This window comes from Hibiscus syriacus, unplaced genomic scaffold, assembly GCF_006381635.1.
Source record: "Hibiscus syriacus cultivar Baekdansim isolate YM2019G1 unplaced genomic scaffold, ASM638163v2 tig00003041_pilon, whole genome shotgun sequence".
Classification (NCBI taxonomy): Eukaryota; Viridiplantae; Streptophyta; class Magnoliopsida; order Malvales; family Malvaceae; genus Hibiscus; species Hibiscus syriacus.
Genome location: NW_024061960.1, coordinates 442,530 through 464,866, shown reverse-complemented (window position 1 = coordinate 464,866; position 22,337 = coordinate 442,530). Strand labels below are relative to the sequence as shown.

General features: G+C 34.6%; 2 protein-coding genes and 1 pseudogene across 3 annotated transcripts; 1 reads left to right on the top strand and 2 right to left on the bottom strand.

The window, feature by feature from the left end:
- The first annotated feature begins 314 nt into the window (after nt 1-314).
- On the top strand, nt 315-7,067 carry LOC120167592 (annotated as a pseudogene).
- Nucleotides 7,068-10,979: 3,912 nt separating this feature from the next.
- Nucleotides 10,980-11,647, bottom strand: LOC120167348 (heavy metal-associated isoprenylated plant protein 25-like). Its single transcript, XM_039176395.1, has 3 exons — nt 11,549-11,647; nt 11,391-11,472; nt 10,980-11,309 (listed from the first exon to the last, which is right to left on the bottom strand). The coding sequence occupies exons 1-3, from the start codon at nt 11,558-11,560 to the stop codon at nt 11,080-11,082; spliced, it is 324 nt and encodes a 107-aa protein (XP_039032326.1). The 5' UTR covers nt 11,561-11,647; the 3' UTR covers nt 10,980-11,079.
- A 2,548-nt stretch (nt 11,648-14,195) lies between these two features.
- Nucleotides 14,196-17,275, bottom strand: LOC120168253 (NADH dehydrogenase [ubiquinone] 1 beta subcomplex subunit 10-B-like). Of its 2 annotated transcripts, none has more exons than XM_039177041.1 (3): nt 16,946-17,275; nt 16,522-16,576; nt 14,196-14,423 (listed from the first exon to the last, which is right to left on the bottom strand). In XM_039177041.1, exons 1-2 carry the CDS (start codon nt 17,232-17,234, stop codon nt 16,545-16,547), a joined length of 321 nt encoding a protein of 106 aa, XP_039032972.1. In that variant the 5' UTR covers nt 17,235-17,275; the 3' UTR covers nt 14,196-14,423; nt 16,522-16,544. The 2 variants fall into 2 exon arrangements, with proteins under 2 accessions (XP_039032972.1, XP_039032978.1); XM_039177047.1 differs by lacking the exon at nt 14,196-14,423 and adding an exon at nt 15,977-16,407.
- Nucleotides 17,276-22,337: the final 5,062 nt, after the last annotated feature.

The following is a 22,337-nucleotide window of genomic DNA, read 5'->3' as shown; positions in this document are numbered from 1 at the left end:
TTAAATATTTTTCATCATAAACTCGAATCTTACCTAATAAAATTAGATTGAGTCGAAACCCAAATTCCAGCCCGTGCTCATCTCTAGGTGAGAGTATCTATATTCTATTGCATAATCATTTGATATTGTTAATTTTATATTTTAAATATTTAAAAATAGTAGAGTAGGCATTATTGCCATCGTCCCTACGGTAATGCCTTCCGTCTTTTCAATGGCAAAAATTATTGGTCACTTTATCTAAGAAAACAAATAAATAACTTCATTATTGGGAAGAAATTATTTCACTTTTCTCGGAAAAGTAAAAGAGAAAATTAATGCCTCCAACCTTAGCCTCGGTGTTGATTCTCGTTGGAACGCTATGTTCCTTCTACATTTTTTGCACCACCGTATTCCACCTAAACCACGAAAAAAATGGCCGAAAACTACCACCGGGTCCCTGCGCCCTACCGATAATCGGTAATATCCATATGCTTGAGAAGCTTCCACAGCAAAGCCTTCACCATCTAGCCAAAAGATACGGTCCCATAATGTCACTAAGGCTAGGCTCTATACCAACAATCGTGGTGTCATCACCTGCGGCAGCAGAACTATTCCTCAGAACCCATGACCTTGTTTTCGGTAGCAGGCCTAAAATGCAAGCTTCATAATACTTGTCTAATGGTTCCAAGGGCATGGCTTTTACCCAGTACGGTTCTTATTTGATGCAGGGGGATCCGAGACAGATGATGCTGAGCTGTCAGATTACACCTTGATAGCGCTGAGATACCATGAATTGGCAGATCAACGCAAAGGCGGGAATTAATTATGACATGTTCCTCATTGGGGTCGTTTTGAGTATGTTTCAGTCTTTTGGACATAACTTTGGCTACAGGTGTCAGAGCTTCAACATCTTCCTGGGAAATTTCACCAGTTTCAATGGCTGGAGGTCATGGTCGTGGTCATCGTGAGCAGGTTTCGAATGAGGAAGCCCAACGCCGTGATCGCAACGTTCAGGATGTGATGATTGCGGATTTACAGAGGCAAGTCGCAGAATTAACCCAGCGCCTGGCAGCGCAGGATTTCGAGGATCGTGAGGCCTCTGATCACGATACCAATTCTGCTTTCGAAAACCCATATCACAATCGTGCTCTATTTCGGGAACACCGTGGTCGGGAAGAGCGTCATGGAGACCTCGGTTTTCAGGTCGATCTCCCTGAGTTTTCTGGTACGTTACAGGCCGAGGGATTCATGGATTGAATTAATGAAGTAGAGCGTATTTTGAATATAACGAAGTCCCTGATCGTGTGAAAGTGAAACTGATCGCCATCAAACTCAAGGGCAGAGCATCTGCGTGGTGGGAACAGTTGCGACGTTCACGAGAAAGACAGGGCAAGGCCAAGATCATTGATTGGGAGAAGATGAAAAAGAAGATGAAGGGTCACTTCCTTTCCTTTGGCTACACGTAAACCTTATTTCAGTGACTTCATGCGTTGAGGCAGGGCGCACGATCAGTCGATGATTACACGGAGGAGTTTTACCAATTGGTCGCCCGGAACGATTTATCTGAGACGGAGGACCAAATGATGGCGCGGTATTTGGGGGGTTTACGCCAGCCCTTACAAGATGTCCTCAGCATTCATTCACTGTGGAGTGTTTCGGAAGCTTACCAGCGTGCACTTGCTGTTGAAAAACAACAAAACAGGAGACCAGTGATCAGGAATGATCACAACAGTCGACCAGTTCGTCCTCAAGATTCCCGTCCTGCTCAACAGCCACCGCAGGGTAATTCTAACCCTACTATTAGATGTTTTTCGTTGTGGTGAACAAGGGCATAGGGCGACTGATTGCAGCAAGCCTACTAGTCAAAAGGGCAAAAATTTGTTGATTGAGGAAAACACGGAAGACGAGACTGAGGAGATTGGCGAACCCATATATGACGATGATGAGACTGATGATGTGATGTATGGAGATGGTCATGAGACTCTGGTCGTTCGCAAGAGTCTACTTACTCCCAAGGGCGATTCAGAGGACGATTGGTTGAGAACCAATATTTTCCATACGACTTGCACAGTTGCAGATAAAGTCTGCAAAATGATCATTGACAGCGGCAGTTGTGAGAATGAAGTATCCGAGGAGGTTGTCCAGAAATTACAATTGAAAACGGACCGTCATCTTAAGCCATACAAGCTGTCATGGCTAAATAAAGGCAGTGAGGTAACAGTTGATAGGCGATGCCTCGTGTCTTTTTCAATTGGTAGAAAATATTTTGATAATGTCTGGTTTGATGTTGTGTCTATGGATGCGTGTCATATATTGTTGGGTCGACCCTGGCAGTATGATCGCAGTGTCATTCATGATGGACGGAAGAATACATATTCCCTTAGCATCAATGGAAAAAAGATTGTGTTGGCACCCCGGCGGGAAGGACTCACTCCTACCCCAGTAACCCATAATACTACTCTTCTTTCTATGTCCAGGTTTTTAGATGAGATTGAGCATGGCGACGTGGTCTATGCCTTACTACCTTGCGAGAACAATGCAGTAGACGTAGATGCAGATTTACCAGTAGAAGTGCAGCGGCTGCTTGCAGAATTCTCTAACTTGATGCCAGAGGATCTTCCTCCTGGGCTACCACCTATGAGGGATATTCAGCATCAAATTGACCTTGTTCCTGGGTCAAGTTTTCCAAATTGACCAGCATATCGCCTCAGTCCCAAGGAGGCTGAAGAGTTGTAGCGACAGGTGGAAGAGTTGTTGGAGAGGGGCTATATCCGAGAGAGTATGAGCCCATGTGCAGTCCCTGCTCTGCTAGTGCCAAAGAAAGATGGTTCTTGGCGTATGTGTGTTGACAGCCGAGCGATCAACAGAATTACAGTTAAGTACCAGTTTCCAATTCCCCGTCTAGATGATATGTTGGATCAACTATCTGGTTCTAAGGTCTTCTCAAAAATTTACCTTAAGAGCGGTTACCACCAAATCAGAATAAGACCTGGAGATGAGTGGAAGACGGCGTTTAAAACGCCACAAGGGTTGTATGAGTGGATGGTCATGCCTTTCGGGATATCCAATGCGGCCAGTACGTTCATGAGATTTATGCATCAGGTATTGCAGCCTTTTATGGGGAAATTTGTTGTAGTTTACTTCGATGATATCCTCGTTTATAGTCTGACATGGACTTCATACTTCGATCACCTTCGTGCAGTTTTTGAGATGCTGAAAACGGAGTGCTTGTTTGTCAATCAAAAGAAGTGTTCTTTCTTCACTACTTCTATGACTTTTCTTGGTTTTGTTGTGTCTACTGATGGTGTTCATGCAGATCAGTCAAAGGTAGATGCAGTCTTGGAGTGGCCCAGACCAAAGACCTTACATGACATCCGAAGTTTCCATGGCTTGGCGTCTTTTTACCGCCGATTCATTAGAAATTTCAGTACTCTGATCGCCCCTATCACAGAGTGCCTCAAGGGGCGTGATTTCCAGTGGTCTAAGGAGGCAGAGGCCAGTTTTCAACTGGTCAAGCAGAAGATGATCGAGGCTCCAATTTTGGCACTTCCAGATTTTGACAAAGTGTTCGAGGTAAATTGTGATGCATCTAGCGTTGGCATTGGTGGTGTTCTGAGTCAGGCAAGTCGTCCGGTTTCTTTTTTCAGTGAAAAACTATCGGGATCAAAGAAAAATTATTCCACTTATGATCTGGAGTTCTATGCCATAGTTCAATCCTTGAAGCATTGGCGTCACTACCTAGTACAGAAGGAGTTTATTCTGTTTACCGATCATGAAGCCTTGAAGTACATTAATGGCTAACACAAGCTGAGTAGACGTCATGCCAAGTGGGTGGCATACTTGCAAGAATTCACTTTTACGCTGAGGCACCAAGCAGGGAGTTTGAACCGCGTCGCAGATGCCCTGAGCCATCGTACCTTACTTCTCACCACCATGAGTACTAAAGTTGTAGGCTTTGAGACGTTCACAGATATGAATGCAGCTGATCCTTCCTTTGGAAGGATATTTCAGGAGGTAACTGAGGGTCACCGTCATGATTTTGTTTTGCATAATGGGTATGTGTTTCGTGGATTACAATTGTGCATTCCAGATTGTTCATTGAGGCAGCAAATTATAAGTGAACTCCATAATGAGGGACACTTTGGCCGAGATAAGACCTTGGCCCTTATCTCTTCTGACTTTTATTGGCCCAAGTTGACTAGTGATGTGGCCCATTATGTGGACCGTTGTTATGTGTGCCAGCAGTCTAAGGGAGTTCTCACCAATGCGGGCTTGTACACTCCCTTACCTGTTCCTGAAGCTCCTTGGTTCGATGTCAGCATGGATTTTGTACTAGGCTTACCCCGCACCCAAAGGGCCTCGGATTCTATCTTTGTTGTGGTTGACAGGTTTTCCAAGATGGCTCATTTTGTAGCTTGCAGAAAGACTATGGATGCTGACCGGATTGCCCATCTCTATTTCAAGGAGATTGTGCGTTTACATGGTGTTCCTCGATCCATCACTTCAGATCATGATACTAAGTTCATCAGTCATTTCTGGAAGATCCTGTGGGGGAAACTTGGAACGCAGTTGAATTTCAGTAGCGCCTACCACCCCCAGACGGATGGCCAGACCGAGGTGGTGAACCGAAGTTTGGGAAACTTCTTGAGGTGTTTGGCAGGAACGAAGTCGAAGCAGTGGGATTTGGCATTGCCTCAGGCAGAATTTTCCTACAACAGATCAAAAAATAGAACCACAGGTTTAAGCCCATTTGAGATTGTCTATGGTCAGAACCCATCCGGGGTGCTAGACTTAGCCCCTATTCCACGTATAGGTCATTTCATTCCTAAAGCAGATGAGATGGCAAAGTATCTTCGAGGTATCCATGAGCAAGTGAAACAAACCATTCATGAGAGCAATACCAAGTACAAGACTCGGGTCGACAATCATCGTCGTCAGGTACTTTTTGATGTTGGTGATTTTGTTTGGGCTGTATTAACTCGTGATCGTTTTCCTGTTGGTGAGTATAATAAGCTTAAGGATCGGAAGATTGGACCTTGTGAGGTCATGCAGAAGATCAATGATAGTGCTTATAGGTTGCACCTTCCCAGCCACTTGAAGACTTCTGATGTCTTTAATGTGAAGCACCTGAGTCATTGTTTTGTGGATTCTGATGACACTACTCTGAACTCGAGGACGAGTTCTTTCCAACCCGGGGTGACTGATGCAGGGGGATCCGAGACAGATGATGCTGAGCTGTCAGATTGCACTTTGATGGCGCTGAGATACCATGAATTGGCAGATCAGCGCAAAGGCGGGAATTGATTGTGACATGTTCCTCATTGGGGTCGTTTTGAGTATGTTTCAGTCTTTTGGCCATAACTTTGGCTACAGGTGTCAGAATTGCGCATAAGACTCCAATCCGGAAAGCTCTTTTCGATATTTTTTAGATATTTTTTACTATTTATGGTAATCTTCAACCTCAAATTCTGCCGTTTTCCCCCTCCGAATACTAGATTTAGATATTTTTTACTATTTATGGTAATATTTCAATTGTCAATTAGGAAGTCAATTTAAATCCGATTTAGGCCGGATTTTTTTGGAGATTGCTTATTTTATTTCGAATTTCAATTTAGAGTGATTTTCGGGATTTTTCTATTTTTGGTAAAATTCAAATAAAGACGATTTTTGGCTATAACAGTCTGGCTTGTGGACTGATTTTTGGGATTGTTTTGATTTTATAATATTTTATTAAACCCTAGAGACTTTTTTCTCTGGTTTTTTTTGGGTGAATTTTCTCTGGTGAATCATTTGTTGGAGCGCTTGCAGGATAATCACTATTATGTCTGGCGTCACTATTGGTGAACAGTTCGGAAATGGTGTACTTTGCGTCTCCGTAGTGCTTCCAAAGTTGAAGATTTTGCACCAATAAGGAAGGCGCATCTACGGTCATTTGTTGAATCCGTAAAGAAGTCAGCGGTGGCGGGAGAGGTGGTGGACCTTAGCGGAAGGATCGGCGAGCCAAGGATGATGGATTCAACTTAAAGCCGCTAATTGATCAAACCATGCACCACCATGGACTCTTCAATATTTCAGATTTTATTCCTTATCTTGCTCCTCGACCTTCAGGTTTGTCTTTTTCCTGTCCAAAAAATGGTGAATTCTCTGTGATGATGAACTAATCATCTTTTTAATTTTCCTGAGTTAAACTTAATAGGGAAAGTATTTTTAATTTAAACTTAGGGTTGGTGACTATCCCCTTCTATACATTCATCCTCAGGGAATAAGACGAAGGCTTAAGAGGACAAGTAGGTTGCTTGATATTGTCGAGAAAATAATTGATGAACATTTGCAAGGAACCGATCTCGAGGGTCGAAAACCTCACAAGGATTTCGTTGATATGATGGTTTCCATGTTGAATCAACCAATGAACACTCGCGACGAAGATCAACTCCACATATTTGAAGGAAACAACGTAAAGGCTATATTATTGGATATGATTGCAGCTTCATTTGATACTACAGCTGTCGCCATCGAGTGGGCATTTTCTTAAATCTTAAGGCATCCTCGAGTGATGATTCGTCTCCAACAAGAGTTAGAGGCCGTGGTTGGAAGGAATAGACCTGTTGAAGAATCAGATCAATCAAAATTGTTATATTTAGATATGGTTGTGAAAGAAAGTACGAGGCTACATGGAGTTGGTCCGTTCTTAGTTCCACGTGAGTCCATGGAAGATATTGTTGTTGATGGATATTTCATGCCAAAGAAATGAGAATCTTGGTGAATATTTGGTCGATGGGTCGAGACCGGAGTATATGGTCGGAAAATGCTGAAGAATTCTTACCGGAAAGATTCATTGGTAGTAACATTGATCCCGACGACATGATTTTGAACTCATCCCATTTGGATCAGGTCGTAGTGGATGCCCTGAAATGCAATTAGCCTTGATAACAGTGCGTCTAGTTCTAGCTCAACTAATCCAATGCTTTGACTGGGAATCGCCTGATGGGATGCAGCCTAATGAACTGGACATGAGCGAAATCTTTGGCCTCTCATTGCCATGAGCTAATCATTTGCTTGCAAAGCCATCTTATCGTCTGCTTGAATAAAGCAATGTGAAATAAGCGTCATCTGCTTGAATGTTGTGGTGGCTGAGCAGCCTGTTTCAGTTGTGGGTGTTGATATCATTGAAGCGTTGTGCATATGCCATTTCCACAATGTTTCATTCCTTTCGTATGGTGATGCACTTCTATGATGCACCGATTGTAGAACAAATTTTCCTTATTGTAATGAAGATATCGATATAAGGGTGTTCAATCGGTCGGATCGAACTTTTAAAATTTCATTAACCGAATTTTTTTTCTCTTTAACCTTTAATCGAATCAAATTTTTTCGAAAATAATTAATCGAACCGAACAAAATTCGGTTAATTGGTCGCTTAACCAAATTAACCAAAATTTATAAAAAAATATATATGAAATATTTTAAATTTTCGGTTAATATGGTTAAAACCGAAGTTAATTCAATTAATCGACCGATTTTGAATCGAAGTTAATTTGAAAAAAATAACTAACCGTTAACCGATTAAATCTAAAATTAACCGAAAAAACTTAGATTCGATCGGTTAAATCAATTTTAACCCAAATTTAAATATCCCTAAATACGATACAACCTAGTTGTTTCTCTCTCAGTAAAAAAGGAAAATATTTAACGTAGAAGTCTCAATATTAAACTTCAACCATGCAGTCTACTGAATTTTCTTTTTATCAAAAGATACATGTGTGTTATTTTATTCTTAAGTTTAATTCTTTCATTTCATAAAATAAGATCATATAAGAAAAAATTTAAAAACATTTAATTAAATAGTTTAGAAGAATAAAAAATATAAATAAATATCACAATTAGAAGTGAAGGATAAACAGTGTCAATGGCCAATGGTGGATTTATACATTTATCTATCATGAAATTCAAATTTCCTTATAATAGTTATCTATTTATTATTATATACGTTATAAAATTTTATTTGTATTCACTCACATACAAAAATTTTATGTTACTGACAAACGTTGTTCATCTTCACAAATATTTATAGATATATCATTGTTAACCAGGCCTATAGCTGAGCTTGGACAGGAGGGCCACCTGCCCAAGGTCCCCTCCTGCTTAGGGCCAAAATTAAATCTCGCCTATAATTAAAAAAATTATAAATTATTTATTTAACAACTCACATATTATTTTTTTATTATCTAATTATTATTATTTTTAAATCATACTAAATTCGTCTATAGTTGTGATAGTCGAAGTTCGAGTTTCGATTTTTTAAATTCGTTGCGATAGTCGAAGTTCGTGTTGCGATTTATTCCAAATTCGCGTTGCGATTTATTCCAAAATTGCATTTGTTTCTTAAGGATTTTCTCTAAAAAGATAGTATTCGCGCGGATGTGTCGAAGACACGTATTACCACGACCACGACCACGGGCAGCGGCGGCACGCGAGAGTCTCCCTTGTTCTCTATCACTCAACAAGGAAGTGAAAAAGCCAAGCCTTAAATACCATTCTCAATAGTGTTTCCAATACTATGTGGGATTGAGCATTACCAACACTTGTTCCCAATACTATGTGGGATTGAGCCTTAAATAGTGATATTATTTTTGAATGTTCTGCTTAAAATTGCAATAATCGCGATTGATTGTAGATTGACTTTTAATTATGACATATTTAATCGTATAATACTAATGCAATTGGTTGTTGATTCAGTTGTTTTAAGGTGCATGATTGTTAATTGTTTCTTGAATAATCACATTGTATTGGAAACAAGTGTTGGTAATGCTCAATCCCACATAGTATTGGAAATACTATTGGGAATGGTATTTAAGGCTTGGCTTTCCCACTTCCTTGTTGAGTGATAGAGAACAAGGGGGACTCTCGCGCGCCGCCGCCGCCGCCGTCTCGTCTCGGGTCGTGGTCGTACGTGTCTTCGACACGTCCGCGCGAATACTATCTTTTTAGAGAAAATTCTTAAGAAACAAATGCAATAGCACGAGTCGTTGCGATTTTGGACTATCGCAACGAATTTGGAATAAATCGCAACACAAACTTCGACTATCGCAACGAATTTGTAATAAATCGCAACGCGAACTTCGACTATCGCAATGAATTTGGAAATTCGCAACGCGAACTTCGACTATCGCAATGCGAATATATAAATCGCAATGCGATAGTCGAAGTTCGCGTTGCGAATCTGGAAACTGATTTGCGATATCGGAGATTGCATTGCGAATTATCGATCGCATTGCGATTTAGTTGGTCATTTTGGCAAATCCAAAAAAAGTTGGTTAAAATCGTATATTATAAGGCATTTTTGGTCACTGAGGTTATTTTCTCTTATTATTATTATTTTTGAAAAGATGAAAAAAGTTGAAATTGAACTTGAGCCCTCATAAAAAGGGTTATGCTTGTTTAGTGTGAGTAGTTGGGTGCTTAGTAATTTTATAAAATTTTAGTTTTGTGTTAAGATTTTATGTTTTAAATTAAATGAATTAATATTTAATTCACATATTTTCTTATTTTTGGCAAAAATACGATTGAAAATTACTTTAAATTTGATTGAGTTTCCAATTAGATTTTTGAGTAGATAAAATTATATTTAAATTTTATTCGGAATAAAGTTTAATTTTATTAGATAAAAAAATGTGTCCTGTAGACATCCTTATGAGTGGAATATAAATGAAAATATTGAAAGCTAATTGCTTGACTCAAATAGTTCCTCAATGAAAATGTTTTTTAATTTATATATTTAATACTATTCCTATTGAAAAATCTTATTTTGAACAAAAACACAAATTTAAACTTAAATATAGATAATTACTTTTGGAACCTCACTCATGAATAATAGTAGAAAAAAATAAATCATTTGTCATCATAATTGCAGTTATAAAATAAGTTATTTTGTTTTATCTTTCTATCAATCTTAATAATATATATATATATATATATATATATATATATATATATATATATCACTTTGATTTTGATCTTTTATTATTTTTAATTATTCACAGATTAAATAGTTTCGTCTTGTAAGTTGTAATCATTATCACTGAATAAAGCTATACAACGCTGATGGATGAAGTACGTGGTAGCTCCTTGTAAAGGAATCAATGTGAACTGATCATTCTATTGTTTTTCTTTTTTTTTATAGAAGTTAATAATTTTATTCGAAATAGGAAATATATCAAATTATAATTGTAAATTAAGCATTTAATTAGGATAATTTATTATAGTCATTGAAACAAAAACTAACAACTTAATATCACATAAAAATCATACAAGGAAATATTAAAAACCTAACGAAGAAAATCGAGCAAAGATAGATACAAGCAGATATAATCACACCGGCAAACGAACCATAAAAGGGAATCAAGCTACTGAAAGACCACCAACAAACTACAAATCAGATTCGAACGATGTGAAAAGTTATCCACGAACGTATATATAGTATCCAAATCCAATCTGATGGTTCAAAGCAGAGAAGATCAAAAACATATCATATAAGCGCAATTTAGATCAATCGTGGTGATACCAAATCAACCGTTAGAACAAGATAAACGAAAAAGAGCCAAACGACCGAAAAACATACCAAAAGGCATAATAAACGTGTCATAAAGGCATATAAAAAACGTATCATAAAGGGAGATGAAAACGTATAATATAAGCGGACTTATTGAAAATAAACAAACAAGAGAAAATAAAGAAGTGATATAAGACAAGAAAAGGACAATAAAGATACCGATGGTTGATAACTAATAATAAAATTAATGTGGCTGTCGAACAACAAAGACGAAAAAAAAAAGGATGAGTTGTACACCAATGAGAGAAAGCTGATCTCGTATGGATTTTGAGTTATAAACGATCATTATATTGTTAAATGAATCAAATTTGTCATTTATTATAAAAAAAATAATACAACCGAGTCAAATTTTGATCGATTATAACCTGAGAGCTTCCAAACTCATGAATTAGCTATAGCTCAACTCACCAGCTTGTTGCATATCTCTGTGCTCTCACTTTATCAGCGGCAAGGGAATCATCATGTTTAATTCCTATACAGATATATAACAGTCATCTGCATGTTGCAAATTGATTTTGATTGGATTCGAGATTCCAAGAAGTGATCATCAATGGCTTCTCCTCGTGACTCTGTTCATTGTTGCTGCTGAATTCTTGTATTTCCAAAATCTCCACTCTGCGATTGGTCTTTTTCCTTATTTTAATGGCTATTTCTTGGGGTTTAAACCTCCCACAAACGCTTACCTTGCACTGCTTCATCTCTATCAAATGTGTATCCAGCTCTGCATTTCATTACAAACATATATAAAGAAACAAAATTAAAAATTGAGAAGATGAAAACAAATAAGAACATTTGATCTGACCTTGGATTTCAAGAAGAGCTCTTCTTACTTTTCTGTAACAGCCGTTGCAGTCAATGTTCATCCTCATAACCATGCAGCAGAACTGGTCCATGCATGTTTCCAGAAATATTTCAAATATCAAGGGAGATTCTTAAAAAGAAAATGAAAATGGAACTTACCCTTTCTGTCATGAAGCCTGTAGAGGTGTTTGCTCAAGAATCCCAACAATGGGGTGTTTTGAACAATTGAGAAAAGTTCAAGTTAAAAGCTAGAAAAAATGAAAAGGAATAATGGTTGAATTTTGGGTTAATTTATTGGATTTTTTTTTTCTTTTTGGAATCTGATTCTGTAATGTCACAGATTTACCTCTTTCTCTTCTTTTTCATTATATAGTTTAATCTAATTTCTTTTATAGGAGAAAGCGTCTATTTAGTTTCATATTTTCTTTCAAGCAGGAAAGCATAACTTTTTAGGGTAAAGTACATAAATGATCCCCCTACTATAGTATATTGCTTTGTCGAGTCCCTGAACTATTAAAAATTACAAAAATGATCTCTCAAAAATTCATTATGTTCTAAAATCATCATTTTTTGTTAAAAAAGTTAACAGTCGTTTGAGTTTGATGCTAATATGCTGACTGAGATATTTTAGTCTTTGAGATTTTGAAGTTAAATTTTATCATATCTCAGTCAGTAGGTTAACGTCTAGCTCAAATTATCATCATTTTTTATCGAAAAATGATGAGTTTGGAACATAATGAATAGTCGGTAACTATTTTGTAACTTATAATAGTCGAGAGACTCAACAAATTAACATCTTATAGTCAAGGGACCATTTTGTAACTTTTAATAGTCATAAGAATTAATAAAATAATATACTATAGTCAAGGGACCATTTATGTACTTTACCCAACTTTTTAACTGTGTCTGCTCCAAAATAAATTAAAGAAGAATGAAAAGTTTAAGAATAAATCTTTCTATATCCTTTTGGATCAATTTAATAGATATTTATTCGATTTACAGTTCTTTCCGTTCAACCAGAATAATTTTATGACTTATGAGTTGTTAGGAATTTAGCTTTACATGGCAGTTCATATTAACAAAGAAATCATTTTTACCTATATAGAATTAAGAGTAAACTACATCAAATACTATTAAACTTTAAGATTATATTGATTTTACAATTCAAAATTAGAACACTTTAATTTTAATAGCGTGATAACGTAGGTTATCGGTGTCTAGGGTGGTCGCAAAAGATGTCAAAGAGTGACAGTTTCTTATGACAGCTAAAAATAGACTAAATCTAAACCATAAAATGATAAAGGACGATGAGACAAGTTCATTAGTGTCTAGGGTGGTCACAAAAGATACTAGAGAGTGACAGTTTCCTATGGTGGCTATAAATGGATGAAATCTTCCTAATTTTGATGAAGAAGATGATGAGGTGGAATAAAAAATTATTTTTTGGTTTCCACATCAGCACACGTCACCACCATATCAACACCAAATTGTGATCTCCTCCCGTTGTTAAAGGGTTAATGTTCAGTGCTATAATTGAAGCCAAAACTAAAGCTCATAGCTACAATTGAAGTGTTTTAAAATTGTGGTAAAATTAATAAAAACCTTACAATTTAATAGTATTTAATGCAATTACCCTAACCTTAATTATAGTTTTATAACTCTTGGTAAGATTAGATTGAAGATCCTAAAGACCTTGCTTGTTCAGTTTCCATTCATATCTTCAGAATTAATTGCCTTGTATTTTTGGGTTTTTTTTCTTCCCATTAACAGAAAGTCTAGGAATATTTTTTATGACTAAAGTTTATTTTATAGTTTAGGTTCAAGATTATTTTAATTACCTAATATTTTTTAGGTCATTTAATTTGAATTTGAGAAATATAGGAACGATAAGAAAATCACATGTTTAATGTTAAATAAAAATTTTGTTTTTGATTTTTTTATATTTCATGTAATTTATTATATGTGGAATGTATTGATAGATTTAATTTATTTTCCTTAAATAAAGAGATTATATAAACATATTTTAATCTTAATCATCGATGTAAATGATTTAGATTATTTGATGTAAGGAGGATTATCTATAAGTATAGTTATTCTCCATCAGCTAAAGTATTCACTGAAGCAACGATCCTTGAAAGTTGCTTTTTCAAGCGTCGGGACGTTCTATCAATCGGGGAAGATTTTTGGCGACAACACCTAGAGATATCAGAAGTGAGGATGCTGACATAAGTAACGAGAAATCCTGTGAAATACACGACCGCCTGTCAGTGGAAGGCTGTATGCATCCAGTTAATCTATATGCAAAGTGAATCGATCCCTAAGGTACCTTAAAAGGGATGCCGGAAATTCAAAATTGGCTTCTCCGTTGTTATTTTTTACATTTTAGGTCAGTAAATTTGGCGAATTAGGTTAAGATAGGAGTTCGGAAAGAGAGAGATTCGAACTATCGATAAACAAAAGCATACATAGCAGTTCCAATGCTACACCTTGAACCACTCTGACACCTCTCCTGTATAATCTAGTGATTATGACCCAAAAACAAACCGCGAGTGAATAGGATATTCTTGCAGTAAAAGTAAACCACGTATTTCCTTGTCACTAATCGTTTTCACTCGATGATGTGGTAATATCTTGAAATCCATCACCATTTTCAATACGTTGAAAGAGCATCTATAAGGTTCAAAGCAGTCAAATGACATATGATCTGATTTTGAAGTAGGATATAACAGATTACCATCCAACCCTCCTAAACTAAACCCAAACAGAAAAAAATTAAGACTTCATATCAGCAATCAAACAGGGTATGCAAAACTGAACACTACTTTTGAGATGACAACTTATTTCATTTATCTGATGTACTGTTATGGACAGATTCGCCAAGTTAAAACAAAGATTTTGGATGCTAACAAGTACAAGGAAAATGACATCATGTTCAATCTTGTTATAAGAGTCTTACAGCGCAAGCTACAATAATAACAATGTAGGTGAAAAATTATTCCAATCTCACGCTCCTTAATTTTATGGCCAAAGTTACCTGCAACAGTGAAGCATGATATTAATTCTATTTGTCCAAGTTCTTGAATTGTAACACAAACTTAAGTTTTACACCTTCCGCGTAGATTGATTAAATAATCTCGATTCTTTTTATCAGAAATGCACAATTCCGCAGTCATACCACATAAAATAGGTAAAGATGAACGGAAATGTAAAAAATGATGAGAAAAAAAAATTATTCATGGCCATACTAAAGGTACCAAAATGTAGTTACACTGTTATACCACTGCTACATCAAGCTAACATGCAATACTGTTATTATTGTTCAAATATCAAGTTCAATCTTGTTTCATTCACTTTCATTTGCTCGAACAATCTACGTTCATGTCACATTGTAGGATATCAGATTAGAACAGAATGTTAATATCCTCTTTTGGTAAACTTATTGATATAAACCTCCGTACTACACATATTTCGATATCCCTCTCCATCCTTGTTTTATCACATTATAAAACTGGAAGGTACCAAAACGATTCATTTAAAAAAGGGAACAAGCCATGAAGCAAATTGACTAGTTTAGACGTAATATCATGAGAACTGTAATGATCTTGCAGTTATCAACATGCAAAAAAACTTCACATGCTCTCACCTAGAATATCTATCTATCACAGTTAATAAATGACTGTCCACTGATTGCAATCAATTCATATGGTAAACTACTTAAGAAAATAATGAACAGTTTCTCTTTGGAATGCAAGTTGTAATCAGTATGTTCAATAAAAAGCTATATACCTTTGAATGCATTTACTTACAAAGAAATATCAATTCAAGTTGAAATCACTTAAAGTACGTTTTGGTCAGCTAAATAGAATAAAGGGAGAATGTATAGGTATCACATAATTTGGTTAGCAGACTGGAATTGAAGAGGAATCTAGCAGAGATGTTTGGTTGATAAAATTATGTCAATGAATATGCAAGGAATAAGCACAACAAAACATTTTACCATTTTATAAAAATATCAATAATAATTTTTTAATTATAAAATTAATATGAATTTTTATTAAGAATTTAACCACAAAATTATCATATTCATCACTAAAATTAGTATAATTTTTAGTCAGCTTTTTCCCTTTATTTTCATTTTTCTTTACTCTTTTCCTTCTTCCATAATGACCAATGATGAAGATTCCCCTTGGATGGCAGCGTGTCATTATTGGAAAGATCAGCAATCAGAATCAACAAAAGGTTGTCAATATTACAAAATGTGACACAGTCAGCCAGAATATGCATCATTCTGACTCTTTAGTAATTTAACTTCATCCAAACTCCAACCATAACACACAAGACATCACCGTCAGACAGTATCTTTGCACCACTCAAACAATTTTCTTCAAACTATGATTCATGACTTGCTCAGCTCAAGCGAGCTTGATATATTTTCTGCTCCTAATGCACACACCAGTGCATATTCAACCCATTCCAAGTTGATTGAATGGTTATTACATCCATGAGATATGTTCCCACAGGAAAGAAAAACCATACCTTAATTACAAGTTACTTTGAAAGGTTCTAACAGAGAATTGCAGGTTTCTAGCTTAACTGGTTCACTGGCCTTACAATCGTAAGCTAATAAGGCCTATCGCAAGAGGATAAAAGATTCCTAATCACCTGACACTCAACAGATTAGTTAAGATCAATTTACACAAACCTGACAAATCCTTAAGCTCCTACTCAACTTACCCCTGAAATAAATAATTAAATAAACCTCGAATATTAATGTTTAAGCGAATGAAAAACAATGTTCCAAATTTTCATAGACATAACTAAGAACATGCAAACAACTAAATTTTTTATGATTTTGAAGAGTCTTCCTACCCACTTAAAGCCTTAAATAATTCTTTTTCCACACACTTCTGCTATATAATCTCATAGTTTTGTCCACCAACTTCCTATAATTTCCTATCATAAGCACAATTGGCAACCTGATTTAGTTAAATTGTTTTAAGCTTCTCTTTGTACAGATTCTGAACTTCAACCTATTAGTTTCACCAACATCAACAAGCAAAAATTATATCATGTTGAAGCAAACACAGTAAAATGGATTGTCCAGTAGATAGTTTAAAGAAAGAATAGATTACCCACTGTAATCGAATGAAGCCATTCATTCTGACTCAATCTCTTCAACCTTCGGACCTAAAATCCCAAATCATGAAAACAAATTAATACAGTTCAGTCATTCCTTCCCGCAAATAACTAGAATAAAAAGAACTATTCAACGCTCAATTTTTGTTACTTCTACCACTCGCTTTGCTTTCCACATCCCCAAAAGTAGTTATCAAGTAACAGGATGTAGCTAATAAAACAAATATAGATTCAAATTAAAAACTTTTAGAGAACGAACAATTATCACAAATAATAGCAAAACCATACACTAAGTAATGGGAAAATATTGATCTTCTTTAAAATCGAGGAAGCAAAGAGCAAGTAATAAAAATAACAACGAATCGAGTTGAAAATATATAAAATAAAAGTTGTAAATGAAATCAAAGAGAGTAAAGGGACCGTGGAGTGAGGGATGGCGGCCATCCTTGCCCCAACCGATGCCGCGCGTGGCGTCGAGGTATTGGCGGACGAGGTGGCGGCACTTCTGGAGATGGTTGACTCCTTCGATGCGGTAACACCACCTGACCTTGTCACGGAGGATCTTGGCTTTCTCAATGTCGATCCATTTCTCTCGAACAATGTACTCCCTCATTTCCAGCATGGCCACCGGGTCTTTGTACGGATTGGCCGGATCGAAGTCATCCGGCGCCGTTTCTTCGAACTCTACTACTCCCTTCTTCCTCCCCATTTCTATATCACTCGCCTCTTCTTTTCACTTTGCTTCGTTTCAGTTTTATTGTAGATTTTGGGGTTAAGGATTGGGCTTTTTATTCTCCAGTTTTTAAGGCCCAATCAATTTAAAGTTTAGTTGACGACAAAAATCGAAAGATTCGCAAAAGTGGATAGAGCATATATATAATACAGGAATAAAATTCAATTATCTACCATTATCGTTAGATGAACAAAATAGACGATTGAAATTAAAAGTAAAAAATAAAAAAATATTTAAATATGTCCAGACTCATATATTTGTGTATGTTGCCATATATATTTTAAATTAAATTATAATTAATAATTAAATTAAATTTTGATGTGATTCAAATAATTAAATATTACTTAGTAATTAAATTTATTTAATAATTAAATATTTATTTTAGATAAAAACTCTTATAGAATTGGAATTCCTTATGATTAAATACTAGACTCTATAAATATGGAATATCTCTTGGCCTTTAGAATTATATTAGAGAATTATTTTTTAAAAAGATAATTATTTGGAGATCTCTGCCAAATATTTAGGTCTTTGTTGCAGAGATAGTTTTGCATGAATATTGTGAGAGTGATTTGGGATTTGTAACATCCCAAAAACTAGGTTAGTGACTTAAATGGAAGTTTTTGAAATTTGGTGATCAAATTATAAAAATTTGAAAGTTTAAGGACTTAAATGGGAATTTTAATTAAGAGGATTGATTGGTAGATATGAAAAGATTAAAGGGAAAATGATCATTTGACCACCAAGATTTGTTATGGTTATATAGGAATCACGTGGAAGAGAAAGAGGGAAAAAATAAATTCTGGAGCATTCTCTTCATCTTTCTTCTTCTCCTCTCCACCGTGACACCATAGCTAAGGTAAGTTGGTCTCAAGTTGGTTAATTCTTTCGTTTTAAAGTTGGTTTTGATTTTTGGGTGATAGGAAAGCTTAAGATTGCTTAAAACTCAAAGAGGATTAAGTTATGTAAGATTTAAGGTAAAGAGTTTTTAAGGGAATTATTTAGATAGAGTAATAAATAAGTTTTGAAGTGAAATTTGACTTGTCAAGGATCTAACTAAGAAATTCGGAGAATTAGAAACGAATTTAGAACATGTTGATTTATTATCTTGATTATTGAACTCAAGTATAATAGTTACATATGAGATGTTATGATGAGTTGAAGTGAAATAAGTTAATTTGTATATGTGTGGTTAAGTTTAAAGGCATCAAAGAATAATAAAATAAGGAATTTAGTTGGGTAAGGGATGATTTTCAGGTTTAAGGAATGTATTATGTGTTTGTAGTATCGGTACCGGTTGAATGAGTACCGATACTACAAGGCAAATTATGAGAAAATTACGCATGGGGTATCAGTACCTGTATGAAAAGTATCGATATCATAAGGAATAGTTCGTAAGGGAACATCGAAGTAATTTTGGTATCGTACCAGGGTAGGGTATTATGAGAAAATTACGCATGGGGTATCAGTACCTGTATGAAAAGTATCGATATCATAAGGAATGAGTATCGATACTAGGGAACATCGAAGCTAATTTTGGTATCGATACCAGGGTAGGGTATCGGTACCCTAGCATTGAAGTATCAGTACTATGCTGGTAGTACCGATACTACTTAAGATGGAAAGTTGAAATTAATGTTTTATTTAGTTTAAATTAGTATGAAGCTATTCGAGTAATTCAAATATTCGATATTCATTGGATGGTATGTTCGTGTAGATATCAATCGAAAATAAAGTTTGGACAAGCTATCAGAGTAAGATTGTCGAGAGAGTGTTAAAGGATTGGTATTAGCAAGTGAGGCAAAGGTGAGTGCATATTAGTTATATGATGTGTAATGGAAATAAGACTTGCGACAAGTCTATTTCCTATATTATAATATATGAATTAGTAGATATAAGTATATGTTTGATATAAATATATGTTATGGTATATGTTAGTATGTGTGTGAATACAGTGTGAGGTGTGATTAAATAAGAATATGATATAAATTAAATAATATAGGCATAAGAGATTATATGACATGAGCTATGTGACCACATGAGAAAGTGACACGAGTTATGTGATCATATGAGAATATGACATGAGAAATTTGATATGTGAATTATATGGAAATGTATTATGTGTAAGTGAACTACTTGCTTATATGATCATATGAAAATGTGATAATGAACTATGTGAAAGAAACTATGAGACTATGTTCCTATGTGATGTGAATTTATGAAAAACCTAATAATAATGCCCATGTTATGTATATTGAAAGCTAAGGGTATAGTTGGCATGCCAATAGTCGAGGGTTCTACGTGGTCCTTCGGGACATATGTGATATGTGGTCATTCGGGACAAATTCTACGAGCCCCTAGTGGGAATTATACGAGCTGTGGTGACAGCATATGTGCACAACCTCTATGTACTCACATACCTTAATTTCTCAAAAAGTATACATGGGCTTTAAATAAAATAAATAAATCAATTGGTATGATACTATGTGTGCTCTATTGTGAAATGATATATATGTTCTATGATGTGTATAAAAATGTTTAGTATTTGCGTATATGATAAAAAGGAATTAGTAATACTAATATAAGTATTGATAAGCATGTTAATGATATATGTATATGTGTGTATTGGTTATATGACAGGACATATGCTTTTGTATGATATGATAGTATTAATTGTTTATGCATTGATATGAGTAGAGTTATATTACATGTTTTATATGCCTCACTAAGTCTTAGACTTAACGTGTGAATGTTTCACACGTAGGTTCCGAGAAGAGAAAGAACGAAGATAAACGATCTAGGTCAGCTTTTCCTTTTCCACATATCAGATCAGAAACATATTGAATATATGTATTTTGTTATATAGAATATAGTTGGCATGTAGTTACAAGATTTGAATTGTTTAAGCTCTGATCGGTTTTGTAAAATGATTTGATTGTATTTAATATCAGTTATTCAGTCTCCAATACAAATTTAAATTTTCAATTATTTTGTAAAAGTAATCTGTTTGAAAAGTCAATGTGACATCTCGGATTCGTATCCGGGTCGGATACGGGTTAATGGTGTTACAGGATAGTTCGAATTTTGGTATAGATATTGAATTTTAGGATACATATGATATCACCCTTCATAATCTCTATACATATAGTATATTATTGTTCTTCTCGCTTATATCCTAAAATTCAATATCTATAGGTAATATCATCATTATTTTACTTTCACATGCATGTATTATAATAGAAAAAAATATAAAAGGAAGTTTGTCTTAGTTTTCTCTCTTTAGTCGTCACTAATTTTCTTTGTCTTCATTTTTGTGATCGGCAGTGACACTAGTCTTGGTGATTATTGTCGATCGTCGTTATTCATTGTTTTTCTTTTCTTTTATTATAATGTATTTTCACTTTTTTCTTGTTTTCAAAGTTTTAATAACTCTACCTTTATGGCACGTTTTCAGTCGTTTGACTGTTGTTTTCATTTATCTTTTTTCTCAGGGTTAGACTTGACATCGGCACGACTGATCAAGATGACACTTATTTGTTTTTATGTTGATCTTCTCTGCTTTGGACCATTAGAGTGGATTTGGATACGCGATTTGTGGTTTATCAGCAGTTTTTTAATAGGTTGACTCCTTTTGTGGTTCGTTTATCGAAACGTCAAATATGTTCATATTTATTTTTTGTTTGATTTTATTTGATTATTTTTTAATATTTTTCTTGTGTGGTTCTTGTGTGATCTATTAAGTGATTAGTTTTCTTGTATTAATAATTATAATAAAATATTATTACTACATGTTTAGTTTACGGTTATATTCATAAACCTTCTTTGTAATTTAAATATTTTATATTTTAATAAAACTAACTTCTTTTATATATATATATATATATATATAATATATATATATATATTATACATATATAAATTTCACATGCATGTAATAAAACGCAACTAGGTCCTTATATATATTAGGGTAGAATATAAATGGTCCCTGATTATAGGACATTAATTTGTTGAGTTTCTCGACTATTAAAAGTTACAAAATGATCACTTGACTATTCATATATTTCAAACTCATTATTTTTCGTTAAATAATTGATGGTCATCTATGCTGAGCGTTATCATGTTGAGTGAAATACAATAAAATATATGAATAGTCGAGACTTAACAAAACATCATCCTATAGTCGAAGACCATTCATGTACTTTACCCAATATTTTATAAATTTAGACTGTCTAAACTCACGTAATGTAACCATACAGATTAAACTAACGTTCAATTATCAGATTATATTATCCTAAATGAATGAATTTGAGAAAATATTTTATTTAAAAATATATATTTAAAATTTTTCATAAATATGTATGAGTTTCATATTTAATACTTAATGGTAATTATTTTATTAAAAATATATGTCGGAACCGTCTTTCGGTTGGACCCCAGAATTGGGCTTCGACTTAGGAAAATTGGGTTAGAGTCGGCACCGATCATTTATTTAAAATTAAATGTGCTGACCGGGTACCTTATTTCTTACCTGATATGCATCTTACCAGTGATATGTCGAATTCGGGAGTTGGTTACAGTCAATGAAGGGTTAGCACCCTTGAATTGCCCTTTCGGTACTACGTAATTTCCAGTTTTCTTTAATTAAGAAAGTTGTAATTTTAATTTGAAAGGTAACATAACGATCTGAGACTTACCACTGATTGATTTAAACACCCCTAAAAAAATAATGACATAAAAAAGACGAAAATGAGTAAGGTAAAAAGAATAAAATAATGGAAATAAAAATGAAGATAAAATAGAAACTAAAAAAACCAAATAAGCAAAATAACAAGAAGTAAAATAAGTAAATAAATGAACCAAGGAATCTAAAGGTAACATATACATAAAGACAATGCAATATAAAGAATAAATAATAAAAAGGCCAAAATAAAAAATAAATAAATAAAGGAAATAAATATGCATAAAAATGAAATGTAAAAAAAAGATAAATAAATAACTAAAAAAATGAAAGTAATAATAGCTAAAGAATAAAAAACAAATAAATATGTATAATAATCAAATAAAATAATAAGTAAAAAT